The 17,583-nt window shown below is 40.3% G+C and overlaps 1 protein-coding gene and 1 pseudogene across 1 annotated transcript in view; both read right to left on the minus strand.

Annotated features, from left to right (window-relative positions):
* Positions 1-17,583, minus strand: part of EFHC2 (EF-hand domain containing 2) — a 197,292-nt gene that overhangs the window by 152,569 nt on the left and 27,140 nt on the right. The window contains exon 2 of the mRNA XM_077988768.1: positions 14,045-14,233. Within this exon, the coding sequence (XP_077844894.1) occupies positions 14,045-14,233 (189 nt within the window). The remainder of the gene's footprint in view (positions 1-14,044; positions 14,234-17,583) is intronic.
* LOC106995191 (ribonucleoside-diphosphate reductase subunit M2 pseudogene) lies at positions 10,428-11,822 on the minus strand (annotated as a pseudogene).

Below are 17,583 nucleotides of genomic sequence, written 5' to 3' on the forward strand. Positions count from 1 at the left end.
AAAAATTAGCCAGGAGTGCTGGCGGGCACCTGTAATCCCAGCTACTTGGGAGGTTGAGGCAGGAGAATCGCAGGAACCCAGCAGGGAGAGGTTGCAGTGAGCAGAGACCGTGCCATTGCACTCCAGCCTGGGCAACAGAGCGAGACTCTGTCTTAAAAAAAAAAAAAAAAAGAAAGACTCATTTATTACATATAAATTATACCTCAATAAAATTGATTTTAAGAATTAAAATGAAGTTTACCTCAATAAATGAGGACTCAAACAGCACAATCCTAAAGAATACAGTTATTCTGTATCCTGAACATGATGGTGGTTACATGAATCTATATATGGGATAAGATGCCATAGAACTATTAAACTAAGGGGGGAAAAGTTAGTGCATCTAAAAACTGGTGAAATCCAAATAAGGTTTGCAGTTTAGTTAATAGTATTATACTGTAAACCAAAAATAAAATTCTAAGCCCCCCAGTCATCTGAACAGATCCCTCCTCTAGGCCAAGGACATTCTAAAGTTAGCCTGAAAAACTAGTTTCAGGCCATGCTGGGAAGGGGGAGCCAGATATTCCTTATTATACCCACATCCCTTTTGGAATTCAGGAAAAATTGACCAGCATTATCATCAACGCAGACCTTAAGTCTGATAAGAAACATTTACAGTCTATTCCATCTGAAACCTGCTTCCTGGGGGCTTCATCTGCATGATAAAACCTTGGTCTCCACAAGCCCTTATCATAACTCAGACATTCCTTTATATTGATAATAACTCCTTCAACCAATGGCAAATCAGAAAATCTTTCGATCTGCCTGTGACTTGGAAGCCTCTCCCCAGCTTTGTGTTGGCCCGCCTTTCCAGATCAAACCAATGTATATCTTACATATATTGATTGATGTATTATGTCTCACTAAAATGTATGAAAGCAAGCTGTACCCCGACCACCTTCGGCACATGTCATCAGGGCCTCCTCAGGCTGTGTCACAGGCACATCCTTAACCTTGGCAAAATAAACTTTCTAAATTGATTGAGACCCATCTCAGATACTTTGGGGTTCACAATGCCAATGCTGATTTCCTGCATTTTTGTTCTTGTTTTACCATGTTGCAGAAGGTAAAATCCTGGTTTTGATAAGGCATTATGGTTATATAAGATGTTATCATCGGGGAAAGCTGTGTTAAAAGGGTATTCAGGAACTCTCTGTACCATTTTTGTGACTTTTTGTGAGTCCAAAATTACTCCAAAAAAATTGTATTAAGAATACAGCTAGATTATATGGTCTATGGCATTTGTGCTATCACCCACTATCAGTGTTACAAAAAGTGAGTTTACCATAGGGCAGAGTCCTGCTAATGCAAAATCAAGGAAGGTAAAGAATTTTTTTTTTTTTTAATATTTCAAATAAGCTTGTAGCTGGTTTGAATTCAGAGGGGGAAAATACATAAATAACCATGACTTCTATAGATTAAAAATTCAGAACAAAATATAAATCAGCCTAAAATTTAAGTCAACAAGTCAAATAGTAACTATCAGTTTCTTCCTAATTTGTGAACTAAAATCTTACAAATGACAAGGATTTTATGTTCAAAATAACTATAATTAGTGTGCACAGAGGATGAGGCAGCAAGAGGGTAGTCATCTGTAAGACAAGAAGAGAGGTCTCAGGAGAAACCAACCCTGCCAGCACCTTGACCTTGGACTTCCAGCCTCCAGAACTGTGAGAAAACAAATTTCTGTTTAAGCCATCCAGTCTGTAGTATTTAGTTATGGTGAAACTGCCTTTACAAAAATCATAATTGAGAAAATTATTACAGTGAAAGAGCTCTGACCTAACCAACTCCATCTTGCTTCTAACCTCCAAGCTGTCCTTGTTCAATCTGAGGTATAGGTCGAACTAACTTCAGGAGAAACTTAGTGTATAGTTTAGCTTTGAAACAAAGACATACTAGCCCTTTCCCAAAACAACTCCTTTCCTGCCTAGGGACTAGACTGCCTTTGCAGAACTAACAAATTAGCCACAAGATTATAAATTATGGTTTACAAGTCACATAGCTGGAGGCGGCAAGATTCTAAACCTCCCCAAATTGCTCCTGGGGATAAATAAGATCATTATTATAAAACCTAACATCACCAGGTGCGGTGGCTCACACCTATAATCCCAGCACTTTGGGAGGCCGAGGCAGGAGGATCACAAGGTCAGGAGATCGAGACCATCCTGGCCAACACACCGAAACCCCGTCTATACTGAAAATACACAAAATTAGCCGGGTGTGGTGGCACATGCCTGTAGTCCCAGCTACTTGGGAGGTTGAGGCAGGAGAATCGCTTGAACCTGGGAGTTGGAGATTGCAGTGAGCCGAGATCGTGCCACTGCCCTCCAGCATGAGCGATAGAGTGAGACTCTGTCAAAAAAAAAAAAAAAAAAAAACTAACATCAGTGCTTGAGGTACTTTGCAGACCCTGTTTTCGATGGATCAGTTGGCACCACCCAGATTGATAAACTGGCTCATCTGGTCTTGTGGCCCCCACCCAGGAACAACTCAGTGCAAGAGGACAGCTTCAACTCCCTATGATTTCCAACCTGACCAATCAGCACTCCCCACTTTCCAACCCACCCCCTCCCCGCTCCACCCTGACCAAATTATACTTAAAAATCTCGATTCCTGAGGTTTGTGGGAGACTGATTTGAGTAATATTAAAACTCTGGTCTCCCGAACAGCCAGCTCTGTGTGAATAACTCTTTCTCTATTGCAATTCCCCTATCTTGATAAATCGGCTCAGTCTAGGCAGCAGGCATGGTGAACCAGTTGGACAGTTACAATGGCAACCCAAACAAAGTAATATTTTAAGCTGTAATTTATACACCATAAAATTGACTACTTTTAAGCATACAGTTCAACGGTTTTATGTAAATTTACAGAACTGTGTAATCATCACCACAATCCAGTTTAGAACATTTCTATCACCCCCCCACAAAAGTCCCCTCTCCCACCATCAGCCCCAGCCAACTGCTGATCTGCTTTCTCCTATGTATTTGCCTTTTCTAGGATTTTACATATATGGAATCATATAATAGGAAGTCTTCTGTGTCTGGTTTCTTTTACTTAGTGTAATGTTTTTGAGGTTTGCCCATGTTGTAACATATATCATTAGGTTTCTTTGTTGCTGAATAGTTTTCATTATGTGGATATACCATATTTTGTTTATCCATTATTACTTAAGGGACATTTGGGTTGTTCCCTGTTTTGGGGCTACTATGAATAATGATGCTATAAACATTCACACACAAGATTTTGTGTGAACATGTTTTAATTTCTTTTAGATGGATACGTAGGAGTAGAATTACTGGGTCATGCAGCAAGTATATGTTTAAGAAACTGTCAAACTGTCTTTCAAAATGGCAGCACCATTTTACATTCCTAGCAGGAATGTATGAAGGTTCTAGTTTCTCCACATGCTCACCAACACTTAGTGAGTGGTAAGAGTCTTAAAATTATAGCCATTCTAATGGGGATGTAGTGGTATCTACAAAAGTTTAAGTTCAAAAAGACAATTTTAACTTTGGACTAATCAGAATAAGCCACAGGCCTAGTTACTGATAAAAAGTTTTGGCCTGAGGGAAGGGCCTTAAAATGTTGTCAAATAGCTACATTCTAGGTTTTAGAAAAGAGGGGAGGAAGAACTGTCTTCTTTAGTAAAAGGTTCATTTATGATTCTCATTCTTTTTATTCCAAAAACATTTATTCCAGACTTGGGGATTATTTTTATTAAGTGCCTTTTGAATTTCAAAAGAAGATTAAAGAAACCCACATAATATAATGAATTTGGAAACTTTATCACTTTAATATAAATTTAAAGACTAAGTGTTTTATTCTTAGTGACAAATGCAGAATGCATAGTTGAGAATTTGGGGCATGACATGGTTGATTTCAGGCAAGATTTTTTATTTCTTCTCTAAAACTGAATAGCTGAAGATCTGTGTAATTGTGATGTAAAACATGGGATTAAAATGGCAATGTATTACAATTACATTGTCTTATAATTATACATGTTGGTGTCTTTTATGACATGCTAATAGCAGGAGTCAGATAATCTAAAAATTATATAAACCTATGGAAAGATTTCCATTTGAAATTTCAGGTATGGTTTAAAGGTTTAAATGCATTTTCCAGTTTTTTTTTAAAGCTTAATTATATTTTATTTTTATATATACTGATTATATTTTGTAACATTCCTAACTGGCTTTAGGCAAAACTTCGAGAATCTGTATTTACGTATTATTCTTTGTTAACCAAGTGAAATTGTAATGTACCTGATCATTCTTTAATCTCCCTGCAGGAAAATTAAAAATTCTAGCTAGTACTGGGTAAGAAAGAGTAAAGTAGCCCCTGACATCCAGGAGCTGGCCTATACCATCAGCTGGTCTTCGTGCTGCTACAAGCTGGCCTGGCACCCACAGCTAGGCCTTGGTGTTCTCCTGCTGAACAAGAATAATTTCAGAGACCACCAACATCAGACAAGGCCACTCTGTGACCGTGATGGATCAAGACAAAACCAAGACCACTCCACAGTCACATCTAAACACAGACAGAAAATGAACCTTGTCCAGCCACAAAATGTCAAACACCCCCCTCTCCTGGCTCACAGAAGTGACAGCTGCTTCTCTCCCAATTATAGGTATAGACTCACTCTAGTCTGTTCTCTCTATAATGAGATTTATTAAGATACCCAGTCGTAGAAGTACCCCTACTTCCTGATAGCACCCAATCCCGAGCAAAGCCCTGCTTCCTTAATCACTCCCCACAATTACTTAACACAAGCCCAAATCCTATAATAAGCCTTTTCTAACACCTGCTTCATTAGACATCCCACAGTTGCTTAGGGTGTGTTTTTCCCTTGCTGCAAATGAATAATAAACTAGCTTGTTTAATCCAAAAAAAAAAAAAATCAAGATGACCCAAGGGACCAAATTATATTTTAAAAATCTATTTTTATATTGTTCAAATCATAGAGTCACACAGTGCTACATAAATAATCAGCTCATTACAAACTTGATGTCAATTAATGTAAGTGATTAAAATTCCAATTGTGCGGTCAGTAGTTTTGATTATAATCATTATGTTTACAATAGATGGAAAAAAAGAAATAATATTTTTAAATGTATGCATATCCCATAAGATCAACTTTTATCTTGCCACTTACTATAATTGAGTCATTTGTGAAATAGCAAACAAATTAGGCTAACTAGGAGCTGTTGACAAATGAAAAATGAGAGCAAAATTGTAGAGTCTATGTAAATGGGGCTTAACATCCAGACGAAAGTCATATAAAAACATTCAGTCATTTGTATATTTCTAAATATTCCAACGTTTTATAAAAGCAGCTAACTATAGATCTTATACAGCCACCACAGTGTAGCATAAACTGCTAAATACCAAATTTCAATTAATAATGAAGTAGTGGGTGCCTGATGTAATTAGAGAGTCCTAGACCATGAGATCCAGGGTCTGGGCTCAGTTCTAGGATAAACAAGCTGAATTTGACTTTAGTCAAGTCTTAGACATAAATTGCCAGAGGTAAAAGGGCCTTACAGATCAGCTAGCCAAGTCTTGCATTATAGTTAAGGAAACTGAGGCTCGGAGAGGTAAAGTGACTAAGGCACAATCACACGTATAGTTAATGGCGGGACCAGAACCAGAATCAGTGCCACCAACACCCAGTCTCAGACTATGGTTCCTGCTCCATTTCTCCTTGAGAATAATTCTTCATTTATACGGTGAGGACAACCATCAACATTTGCTTCTTACTCATGGAGGTACTGGGATGATGACTGGAAATAACTGGTGTGAGTGACGCATTTTGTGACTTGGACGGTGTTCGTGTTCTGTGTTCAGACAGTTATGATTATGGAGTAGTCTTGTTTTTGTCTTGGTCCCACCATAGTCTGCTTTTATTTAAATGAATTCAATGAAATAACTAAGTCTTTGAAGGGTGGATGCAGTATTAAGCAAAATTCTCTTGCCTGCTTTTAGAAATTCTCCCGATGCTAGGGGTTTTAAGCAAGTAGTACACACACTGTGTTTCTCAATGGAAACAGTATTGGCATTTGAGGTAGAACAATGCTTCCCCAATGTAGGGTTGCCTTCCCCACATTGCAGGATATAAAATATACACTTGGCCCCTGGATACTCAATGGTAGCAGCACCTCCTGATCAGGGCTGGCCCTAGGGTGAGGTGATTTAAAACATCAAAATTAATGCAAGCCAGGAAAATTAATGTAATCCCAGCACTTTCGGAGGCTGAGGGGGGTGGATTACCTGAGTTCAGGAGTTCAAGACCAGCCTGGCCAACATAGCGAAACTCCGTCTCTACTAAAAATACAAAAATTAGCCAGGTGTGGTGGTAGGCGCCTGAAGTCCCAGCTACTCGGGAGGCTGAGACAGGAGAATCACTTGAACCTGGGAGGCGGAGGCTGCAGCAAACCAAGATCGTGCCACTGCACTCCAGCCTGGGCAACAGAGCAAGATTCCACCTCAAAAAATAAAATAAAATAAAATAAAACAAAAATAATGCAAAATATCCAGGAGGAACAAAATATCAAAATGCCAAATTTTTAATAAAGATTGGATCAGGCCGGGCGCGGTGGCTCAAGCCTGTAATCCCAGCACTTTGGGAGGCCGAGACGGGCGGATCACGAGGTCAGGAGATCGAGACCATCCTGGCTGACACGGTGAAACCCCGTCTCTACTAAAAAGTACAAAAAACTAGCCGGGTGAGGTGGCGGGTGCCTGTAGTCCCAGCTACTCGGGAGGCTGAGGCAGGAGAATGGCATGAACCCGGGAGGCGGAGCTTGCAGTGAGCTGAGATCCGGCCACTGCACTCCAGCCTGGGTGACAGAGCGAGACTCCGTCTCAAAAAAAAAAAAAAAAAAAAAAAAAAAGATTGGATCAGTGTTACTGATTTTTCCTTTTGCCTCAGGCTCCAGTATAACTTCCATGGCACAGTAACTGATCTTGTCTTTAATTAAAATGTTGGCATTTTGTTCATCATGAATTTCTGGCATTAATTTGATTTTTTTAAACATTATACTAGCTTAATAATAACTAGATAATAATAAAATATTACCTAGCTTAATTGCTGAGTGTGGGAGTACCCCTTAAATGTTGCACCGAAGGCAAGTGCCTCACTTGCCTTACCCTAGTTCGGCCCTGCTCCTGATCATTGTGACAACCCAAAACACCTCCACATATTTCCAAATACCTTGCTAGGTTGAGAATCTCTGAAATATGGCTTGATGTTTCTCATATAACTACAAGTCCGAAGAGAGGCAGCCTCTGCCTTAAACAGTGGCTCCATGATGCCAGCAAGGACCTAGGTTTCCTTTATCTCTGTCATGCTCACAAGATGGCTGCTGTGCCCTAGGAATTATGTCCTAGTGTAACCGCACCAGACTAATCTAGTTCAACTTTTATATAACAAAATCGTGAGTTGTTTTTCAGTTGCCGTGGACCCCAGGGTCGAAGGTCATACAACCCGAGCATGACCAGTTGAACCAAGTGTGCACAGGTGAAATCTAAGTGCTTGGACCAAGGAACAGGGACTGAATTAAGAAATGGACCCCATATGGCAGGATCCAGGAACCAAAGAGATCACGCTCTGGTGTCACCCCATAGCAGGATCCAGTTAGATTATGCCTCCCAGCATCACCTCATTGCAAGATGCAATCAGATCACACCTCATTACACTATGCTTATAAAACCTGACCCAGCCCCCAGCTCCAGGAGACAGGTTTGAGCGTTTCCTCCTGTCTCCTTGCCAATCAACTCAATAAACCTTTCTTGCTGAAAAAACCTTGTGTTTTGGCGTTCGGCTTTCCCTTGCATGCAGGTAAATGGACCCAGTTTGGTTCGGTAACACTAGTTCCAGACAGGAAAAACAAAAGGAGGGCAAAAGGCAAGGAAATCATACCCGCTGAGCCTGTTTTCATTAGAAAAATAGTAACTTTCCCAGGAGCCCCACCCAATAAACCTTAATGCATATATCATTGGCCAAAAGTGAGTCATGCGGCCAGCCCTAGCTGCAAGGAGCCTGGGGAGGTAACACGTTTAAGTGGGCACAATTCCAGCCTGTATAAAACTGTTCTGCCCATAAGAAGGAAGGGTAGAATGCACAAAGGATAAACAGCTAGAAGTGTCTGCCACAGGGGCCATGCGGGGTAACAAATACTGGCTCCTTTTCGTGATTGCAAATGGCCTTTTCTCTGCTTGTAATGTGATAGTCTACTTGAGCAAGGCATTTTGGTCGTTGCTTTCAGAATTACGGATTAAAACCTGGAATGTTGTCTTAGGTTGGGTTCCATAGAGGAAGAGCTTGAAAACAGGGATTTTAGTGCATGTGATTTATTAAGGGCAGACTCTTGGGAGAAACCTGTAAGAGTGCGAGGGAAGCAGCAAAGGAAAGGGAAATGAGCCGTGCAAGCAAGGATGCATTCTCAGGTCAAGTGTAGCCTTGGCCTGATGCACGAGGGGCTATGGAGCCGGAATCATAGCAAAGAATTATCCCTCCTTCAGGCAAGGAAGCTGGTTTTTTTTTTTACCCTTGATAAATCAGTTATTAGCTGCCCCCTCTTGGTGGAAAGGGGCCAGTGTAACCTCCCAGGTGTCTCTGAGAGATGCAACGCCCATCAGCCAAGAGCAAGGCTCCAGCGAGGGTTACAGGTGTGAGCTGTTTGTCAAAGCATTTGTCACAGCTGGGGGTTGGGGAGCACCACCCCAGCATGGATCTGGCTGGGCACAAAGAGCATCTACTATAAATATTAATTTTAATACACTTTCCAAAGAACCGCCTTTATTTTTACTTTGTATTATTTGAGAGCGTAATGCTAGATATATTGCTAGGATTAAAAGCTACTGGAAAAACTGGCAACAAGTTGAAAATCTCTCTCTTTTTTTTTTTTTTTTTTTGGCCTTTCTTCATTTTAATGTTGTACAAATATAAGGACCATATAATCTAGATTAACTTTAGGTAACAATAACTTAAAAGATGGGAAAATGTATATTACAGAGATTTAAAAATTGACTATACCATAAATGATGAAGAAAACTTAACAATAGAACAGGACAATGTTCAAATAGTGAATACAATTAACAAATGGAGCCAAAAGATCAACATTTCTCTCTCATCATCTTTCATGCAATGTCTCAGCTTTCTTCTCCCAAACATAAAGGCAGATTAATTCTAAGTAGCCCTATAAAGAATATTTGTTTATCATGCCTGTAATCCCAGCACTTTGGGAGGCCGAAGTGGGTGGATCACCTGAGGTCAGGAGTTCAAGACCAGCCTGACCAATATGGTGAAACTCCGTCTCTACTAAAAATACAAAAATTACCCGGGTGTGGTGGCACATACCTGCAGTCCCAGTTACTCGGGAGGCTGAGACAGGAGAATTGCTTGAACCCAGGAGGTGGAGGTTGCAGTGAGCCGAAATCGCGCCACTGCACTCCAGCCTGGGCGACAGAGCAAGACTCAGTCTTAAAAAAAAAAAAAAAAAAAATTCTGTTTCCCTCTGAACTTATTATTTGAATGGAAACCATATTAATAACTCATGGTTTCCTACTGAAGTTTAAGATTCCCCTAGATAATACTCAGATTTAGACAATGCTAGAATAAGACACTGGGTGATTATTTTAAAGTATGAACTACAGGCAAAATCTAAAAGGACATACATAATAAAAAATTTCTGATTTAAAAGACATAGTAAATATAAATGAATTAACTCACACAACCTACTTACACACAAACAAAACCAGAATAAACAACAACTTGTAGGAACCACCTCTAGTTGATTTCACCACTTAACAGGAGCAAGATCTTAGGTGGGTCATTTTGTTTAAGGATGACTTGAAATTTGACAATACTGCCTTAGCTCCCACATATGAAAACTCTTCAAGATTTTTTTCTTATCAACTAGAAGTTGGGGAAAATACAGTAAGAAATAAAATGAAATGGCTTCTCACACATATGAAGGCCTGAATCATGCCTAAATTTCTAGTGATTTAACTTAAGAAGCTCCTTGCCCTGAGAGATTTCTTTATCCCACAACACTTTACTCAGAGAAGAGAATCCCAGGACACTACCCAAGCCACAGGTTAAAAACACGACCTGTCTTCTATCTGGCACCAATAGACTAATATCTATCTATACACAGGACTGACTTTAAAGTTGGTTAACAAGTATTTTAATTCACTAAAATAAAACTTAGAAATTACATGCTTAGTCTACACAAGTTTAACTTACTTTAGTCACTTAGTGAATTGTGAATTGGCTCCCATTAGTGGTCAGGAGAATGCTTGGTATTTGGTGTTGAAACCAAATGAATCAAGCTATCATCGCCTTGTGAGTACAAACAATGTTTATTTGTTTGTAAAGTGCCAGTTTTATATTTAAGTAAACATTAAAATCTGTGTTGAAGCAGGGAGGCTGCATCTTTCAACTGCCTGTGCTGGTTAAATGATTGTTTAATCCTGCTGTGCCAAGCTCACTAGAGGGTCAGCCCTCACTTTAAAGCCAAGACTGCCATTGTCACTGCTATGGTAAGTCACAGCCAGCCAGGCCTGCTGGCAAAAGGTGATACTACCAGCATTATAAATAAACAGGACTGTTTGTGAGGTAGCTACACAGTTTTAAAGATGCTGTTAATGAACATGATGGACAATTCATGGTGTGGCTAGTTGATAACACTTCAGCTGATTTTTTTATGAGATGGGAAAAAAAAATCAGCAAAATAAGGGCACATCTTCAGTTCATTTAGAAGTCAGCATCCAAGGTAAAAGAATTCTCTGTTGGATTCGACACCACTCCCATCCTCTGATACTCCTTTACTCTCTTCTCAAAGAAGTTCGTCTTTCAGTGAAATATTCTCCATAAAGTCAAATGGGTTCTCTACTCTGAAAACCTTGCTAAAACCCAGTTCCGGCATGTCTGTCTGCCACAAACTCAATGTATTGCTTCATTAGAGTGCAATTCATCCCAATGAGCTTCACAGGCAAGGCCTCAGTGAGGAATTCCTGTTCTATCCGAACAGCATTGATAATTCTTTCTCTTACTCTCTCCTCCAATGGTTTGTGTACCAGGTGATTGAACATCAGGCAAGCAAAATCACAGTGTAAACCCTCATCTCCACTAATAAGTTCATTGGAAAAGGTGAGGCCAGGCATCAGTCCTCGTTTCTTGAGCCAGAATATCGATGCAAAATAACCAGAAAAGATGCCTTCCGCTGCAGCAAAGACTACAACACGTTCCCCATAGGTAGCTGCTTTGTCCCCAATCCAGTGCAAGGCCCAATCTGCCTTCTTCTTGACACAAGGCATCGTTTCAATGGCATTGAAGCGAAATTCCCTTTCTTTGGGATCTTTTATGTAAGTGTCAATAAGGAAACTATACATTCCAGAATGTATGTTTTCCATGGCAATTTGGAAGCCACAGAAACAGCGGGCTTCTGTCACCTGAACTTCTTGGCTACATCGCTCCACCAAGTTTGCATTTACTATGCCATCACTTGCGCAAAGAAAACCAGAACACGGGATATAAAATATCTCTCCTCGGGCTTCAGGAATTCCCAGTGCCAAATGTCCTTGGACGGGTCCACCTCCTCGGCGGTCCAGAAGGAAGCTTCCGCCTTCTTATACATCTGCCAGATATCATGGTACTCGATGGGGAAGATGACAAAACGGCAGGGGTTTTCTCTCAGCAGCGGCTCATCCTCCACGCCGGGGGCGGCTGCTTTAGTTTTCCGCTCCGCGGGCTCCTGGAAGATCCTCCTCGCGGTCTTGCTGGCCAGGACGCGGGTCCCGCTCAGGGCCGGCGGCGTGTTCTCCTTGTAGCCCAGGCTGAGCCCCTTCAGCCGCGAGAGCTGCAGCTGCTGCGGGTCCGCGATGTGCGCGAGCGGGACGCGGACGGAGAGCCCGGTGGCGGTGCAGCGAAGGAGAGTGAGGGGCCTGGACCGGGCGGCTGGGACGGGGTGCACCGAAAATGTCTCATTTTTAAGAAAAATGATTAACAGGCGTTGACTTGTTTTTGTTGAACCGCTATTGTAGAAAGCGCTTTATAATTTGCTTGGGGTATTAACCAGGATCTAGTCTGTAGTTCACAGTCTCATCAGAGCACGTAAATATTTCAGTCTTAGTGTCTCATTTAAAGCTCAATGAATATTTAATAGAAGTTGACCAACAAAATAACTGAAAGAATTATGTTGCATTTAGTTAGACCTGAAATGAGCAAGCTCTTCATTTTCTCAAGTAGTCTGAAGCTAAAATTATTCCGGATTCACGAAATATTCTACATAACTTTATAAGTAATTAAAGGCCTGCAAAATAGGCTTGAAAGGCATATATTAAATATTGAGAAAAACATGAAATGACTTTTTGACTTGAAATGCAAGAGAATAGTTTAATATTAATACATTGTGGCCTATGTTACTTATTCAGTAGTGGATTAGTTTTAAAATATTGTCAATACCCTCTTTTTTACATGAGGTAAAAATAGAATCTTTTCTTTGGCCCATGCAAAGTAAACATCCTATAAGATTGAGAGTAACAGAAAACTATGCATAATCCACCCAAGTCAGTCAGTCCAGAATTATTTTTGGGCTCTGGGTCCAGCACTGAGCCAGGTACTGAAAATAATCCAAGAAAAGAAAAGAATATTGGCCCATGTTGAAAGGAGAGATGGTTTCCCAGGAAGGAAGCCTCCCTGTGGTCTGTTAGATCACTGTTGGCTTCAAAAAAAAAAGTGCACTCTAATTGATCTACCCTATCACAGATGACATGGGGATGTGTCAATTCTACCAAATTTGAGGACATTTTAATTAGAATCAAAGTACTGCCAATCAATCCATGTTGAAAGCTGCTAAAAACCACCTGGCAAACTTAGCATGCTATGGTTTCAATTCTTTATCTAGTCCTGAACTATCTTGCACTTACAGGATCTAAAATAATCTAATAACTAGTTCTTTCTGGAGAACAGAACATCGGGCTGGGATACAGGGCTGTCTGATCAACACAGCATATCCATATAGCTGGTTGCCTTTTCTTTCCTTTGATCTTAGCCTTTTTAAAAAATATTCAAATACATTCCCTTTTCTAACTGCCAATATGTCCATATGTATGTGTGTGTGTGTATGTGTATAGACATATACATTAAAAAATTCCAGCTCTTGTCTAATAATGGCATCGCTTCCTTTCACTATTCTTCTTGCCATATCACATTTTAGCCCTTAGGGATGGAGAATCATTACTATGGTTTATCACTAGTTAGTATGGAGAAAAGAAGAGAAGGCATTTTTCTATTCCTATGTAAAGCCACGTTCAGACTCAAATACAATTATTTAGTCAATGGCAACTCAAAACCAAAAGTGACAATCTGACCAGACTCTGAACAGGACAGATTATCCTGTTCAGTGAAGATGAGAGAAAGGTTAATAAGCATTAGCCAAGAAAGATAAACATGTGGCATCCTGCAACCAATGTGCCTGACAAAAAAGAGCAGAGCAAGAATAATTTTTCTTTGTTTAGGATACTTTGAATTTATCTTTTCAGAAGATAAATTTGACCTTAGTCAAAAGAAGCAAAATTTCACTTAGAAGGAATACGTTTAAGAGATCTATTGTATAACACAATGACTATAGTTAATAACAATGTATTGTACACTTGAAAATTGTAAGACAATAGATGGTGTTTTCATCACAAAGAGAAGCACATGAGGTAATGCATATGTTCATTAGCTCAATTTAGCCATTCCATAGTGTATACATATTTCAAAACATCATGTTGTACACCACAAATATATACAATTATGTTTGTCAATTTAAACAAATAAAGACAAGGGGAGAAACACTAAAAATAAAACACTAAAAATAAAGGCAATAATAAGTAGAAAAGGCAAAAAGAAAAAGAATTAGCCTTAACATTTACACTGAAGACTCCTACTTTCTCAAAGCTATTTAGCATCTGTAAAATTCTAAGATTGCATTCCTCCCAATGTCATGTGACTTACCTGTTTATCAAAGGCTACCCATGATGGTACATCGCTTCCATCTCCTTTAGGATATATGCTACATTTCGGCTTTATCTTTTGTCCCAGAAGTGGTTCTCCACCTATTCCAGGCTTTTCATCACTCACTAACATCATAACATTGTTGCAAAAGCCCCAATGTTGGGATTTGTGAAACTTCTCCTTTCCCACCTGTGAACATAAGAGACAACATAAAATAGCCAAAATTACTCTTTATGACTTTTCTAACCTGTTTGTAAAATGTCAACACATTTTCTTACCATGTATTTTTCCCTCACAAAATGCAAATAAAGTGGCAAATAATTATGATCAATCTTTATCCATAAAGTTGTGTCACACTCTTAATTCATTTTAACCAATTCAAAACATCGAAAGGCAGTAAACATAAACCTAATGCTCCATGCTACATAAAACATTAAAAAAATGACTATTACTGCAAGTAAATATTTAGAACATTAGCTTCCTAATTGGTCTTTCCTACTTGTTTGCCAAGAATGCGAACAGAAAAAAAAGAAAAGAAAAAACTGCTCTGCTTCAGAATAAAAAGTGTATGTAACTGTTTTCCACAGAGGTCTAAACATTATTTTCACCAAAACAGAGAACAAAATCTTTTCCTCATTAAAGTAAATGTAACAGGAAATTCTTCAGAGCTGACATTCTCCTTTAATTGCAAAACCTTATCTCCCACCTTTTCTGGTGATCTGGAGAGAAAGGAGAAATCACAGATACAACTACCAAGGGTTGGCAAGGACATAGCCAACATCAACATTTGTGCACTGCTGGTGGGAAGGTAAAGCAGGACAATCGCTCTGAGGAGCGATGTGGCAGTACGAACAAAGAGAGAGGCATATATGTCCTATGGCCTAGCCAGTCCACCCCCACACAAGTATCTTCTCTTAGGCACAAGGAACTGCATACCAGACTATTTGTTATAGCACTGTTTGCAAAAGTGAAAAATAGGAAACCACTAAAATGTCTACCCATAGCAGAAAAGATACATATATCTCTTTATAAAATGGAATATTAATACAAAGTCTCATATTACATATATCAATATAGACAAATCTAGGCCGGGCGCAGTGGCTCACGCCTGTAATCTCGGCTCTTTGGGAGGCTGAGGCAGGAGGATCATCTGAGGTCAGGGGTTCAAGACCAGCCTGGCCAACATGGTGAAACCCCGTCTCTACTAAAAATATAAAAAATTACCCGAGCATGGTGGTGGGCACCTGTAATCCCAGCTACTTGGGAGACTGAGGCAGGAGAATCATTTGAACCTGGGAGGCAGAGGTTGCCGTGAGCCAAAATCATGCCATTGCACTCCAGCCTGGGCAACAAGATCAAAACTCTGTCTCAAAAAACAAACAAAAAAACAGACAAATCTCAAAAACTGTCAGGCAAAAAATACAGGTAGCTGAAGTACACATAAAATTTCACAACACATATATAAGGCTGGAAAATACCCTAAAAATATGGTAATATTTATGGATAATACATGCATAGAAATAAGCGGCACATTCAAGATCATATAATGTTCACGATAATAAATGAACACTCATATGCCCCACAGCCCTGCATAAAAAATAAACACCTCAGAGATAACTGAAGCTTTATCTCAGAGCTCATAGCCCTGCCTCCCTCCTCCAGAGGTAACCATTATCCTGAATTTGCTTCTTTAATATTAGCACATTGCCCAGGACTGTATATAGCCAGGGCAATAGCCTCTTGCAAAACATGATGCCTTGGCAGAGAAGTCTGATAGGGTCAAAAAGACCTCATTTCCTTTTGTGGAAAAAGGCAGCCTGGAAGAATGAGGAAGGCCTGAGCAGCCCTCCCCAGGGGAGTCAGGGCCATAACAGCTGCCCTGGGCAGATAACAGCCCCGCTCTAGGGCTGGGAGAGGAAAGCTAGAGGCAGTGGTTAGGATGGTGAGCTATAGCTGGCTCTGCCCCTTAGGGAATCAATTGTCACTACCTCCACCATTCCCTCCACTCTGTCTCTCTCTCTCACACATACACACACACACACACACACACTTGCTCACACACACAATCAGATTACCACAAGGCAGTCCCAGATCCCCATAAAACAAAGCAAAAGTTGCCTTTCAGAAAATGAATAGTGGAATAATATAGAATTTAATAATGATATACTGTCTCCTAAAGCAAGTAACTCCGAGTAATCATAAAGTCACCTCAAACCAACAAATGTTTCTTAAGTACTTACTATAGTCCTAGCTTTGTGCCAAATATACGAGTTAAAATAAGCATAAGACTCAGCCCCTGCCCCGAAGAAAAAAACCCACAATCTTGTGGAGGAAGCAAGATTTAGATATATAAAATGATACAGTTTGGATGCTTGTCCTCTCCAAATCTCATGTTGAAATGTGATTCTCAGTGTTGGAGGTGGGGCCGGGTGGGAGGTAATTGGATCGTGGGGGCAGATCTCTCATGAATGGTTTCACACCGTCCCCTTAGTGATAAATGAGTTGTCGCTCAGTTAGTTCACATGAGATCTGGTTGTTTAAAAGAGTCTGGGACCTCCCCCTTCTCTCTCTTACTCCCACTCTCACCATGTGATATACTGGCTCTCCCTTTGCCCTCCACCTGATTGGAAGCTTTCTGAGGCCCTCATCAGAAGCAGATGCCAACACCACACTTCGTGTACAGCCTGCAGAACCATGAGCAAATTAAGCCTTTTTTTTTTTTAAAATAAATTACCCAGCCTCACGTATTTCTTTGTAGCAACACGAGAACAGCCAAATACAGAAAACAACTAGAAAACAGTACAGCTACCATTTTTGACCACTTACTATGAGCTGGATGCTTTACTAAGGGTTTTATATCTCATTTATGATCTCAGTTCACTGTCACAAAACTATTTTATCAGTGTTATTACTGCCATTTTTCCAATGAGGAAACCAAGGCAGAGAGAGGGAGACTGGCCCACCCAAAGTTACACAGTAACTACTGGAGCCTGAGATCTGAACCTAAGATCATGTGACCCTAAGCTCTGGTAAGTGTATGGCTAAGTGTATGGCTGATCAGAGCCACACACTGATGTGCTGGAGTAGTAGTGTTGAGGTTCTGTGGATAACTGGATACTGTCTTGGGCCTGGAGGAATGAGATGAATTAGATAGGAGAGGAGAGGCAAGGATGTTCCAAGCAGGGTTATGAGGGATGTACTGCAGCTGAGCTGACAGCACCCAGGGAGAGGGGCAAATCTAGTAAAAAAGAAAGTCAAGGTCAAGTTTGGAAGGAGGGTGAGCTAGAGTAGAATATATAAGGAGGACTATATCATGAAAAGCCTCTCATGTAAATATCTTAAAAGTCTCCTTCATCAGGCCACTGGAATATTTACTAAGGCCTAATACTGGCCAGGCCCTATTCTAGAGAGTATGGTATAAAGATGAAGTCACAGCCAGCCTTCCTCCCCCGAGGAACTTTCTCCACTACTCACAAGTTTCCTCCATGGATCTAGGTTTCCATAATCACATGGAAGAAGCCCTTGCCACCGTTGAAGGC

Source organism: Macaca mulatta, chromosome X (assembly GCF_049350105.2).
Source record: "Macaca mulatta isolate MMU2019108-1 chromosome X, T2T-MMU8v2.0, whole genome shotgun sequence".
Classification (NCBI taxonomy): Eukaryota; Metazoa; Chordata; class Mammalia; order Primates; family Cercopithecidae; genus Macaca; species Macaca mulatta.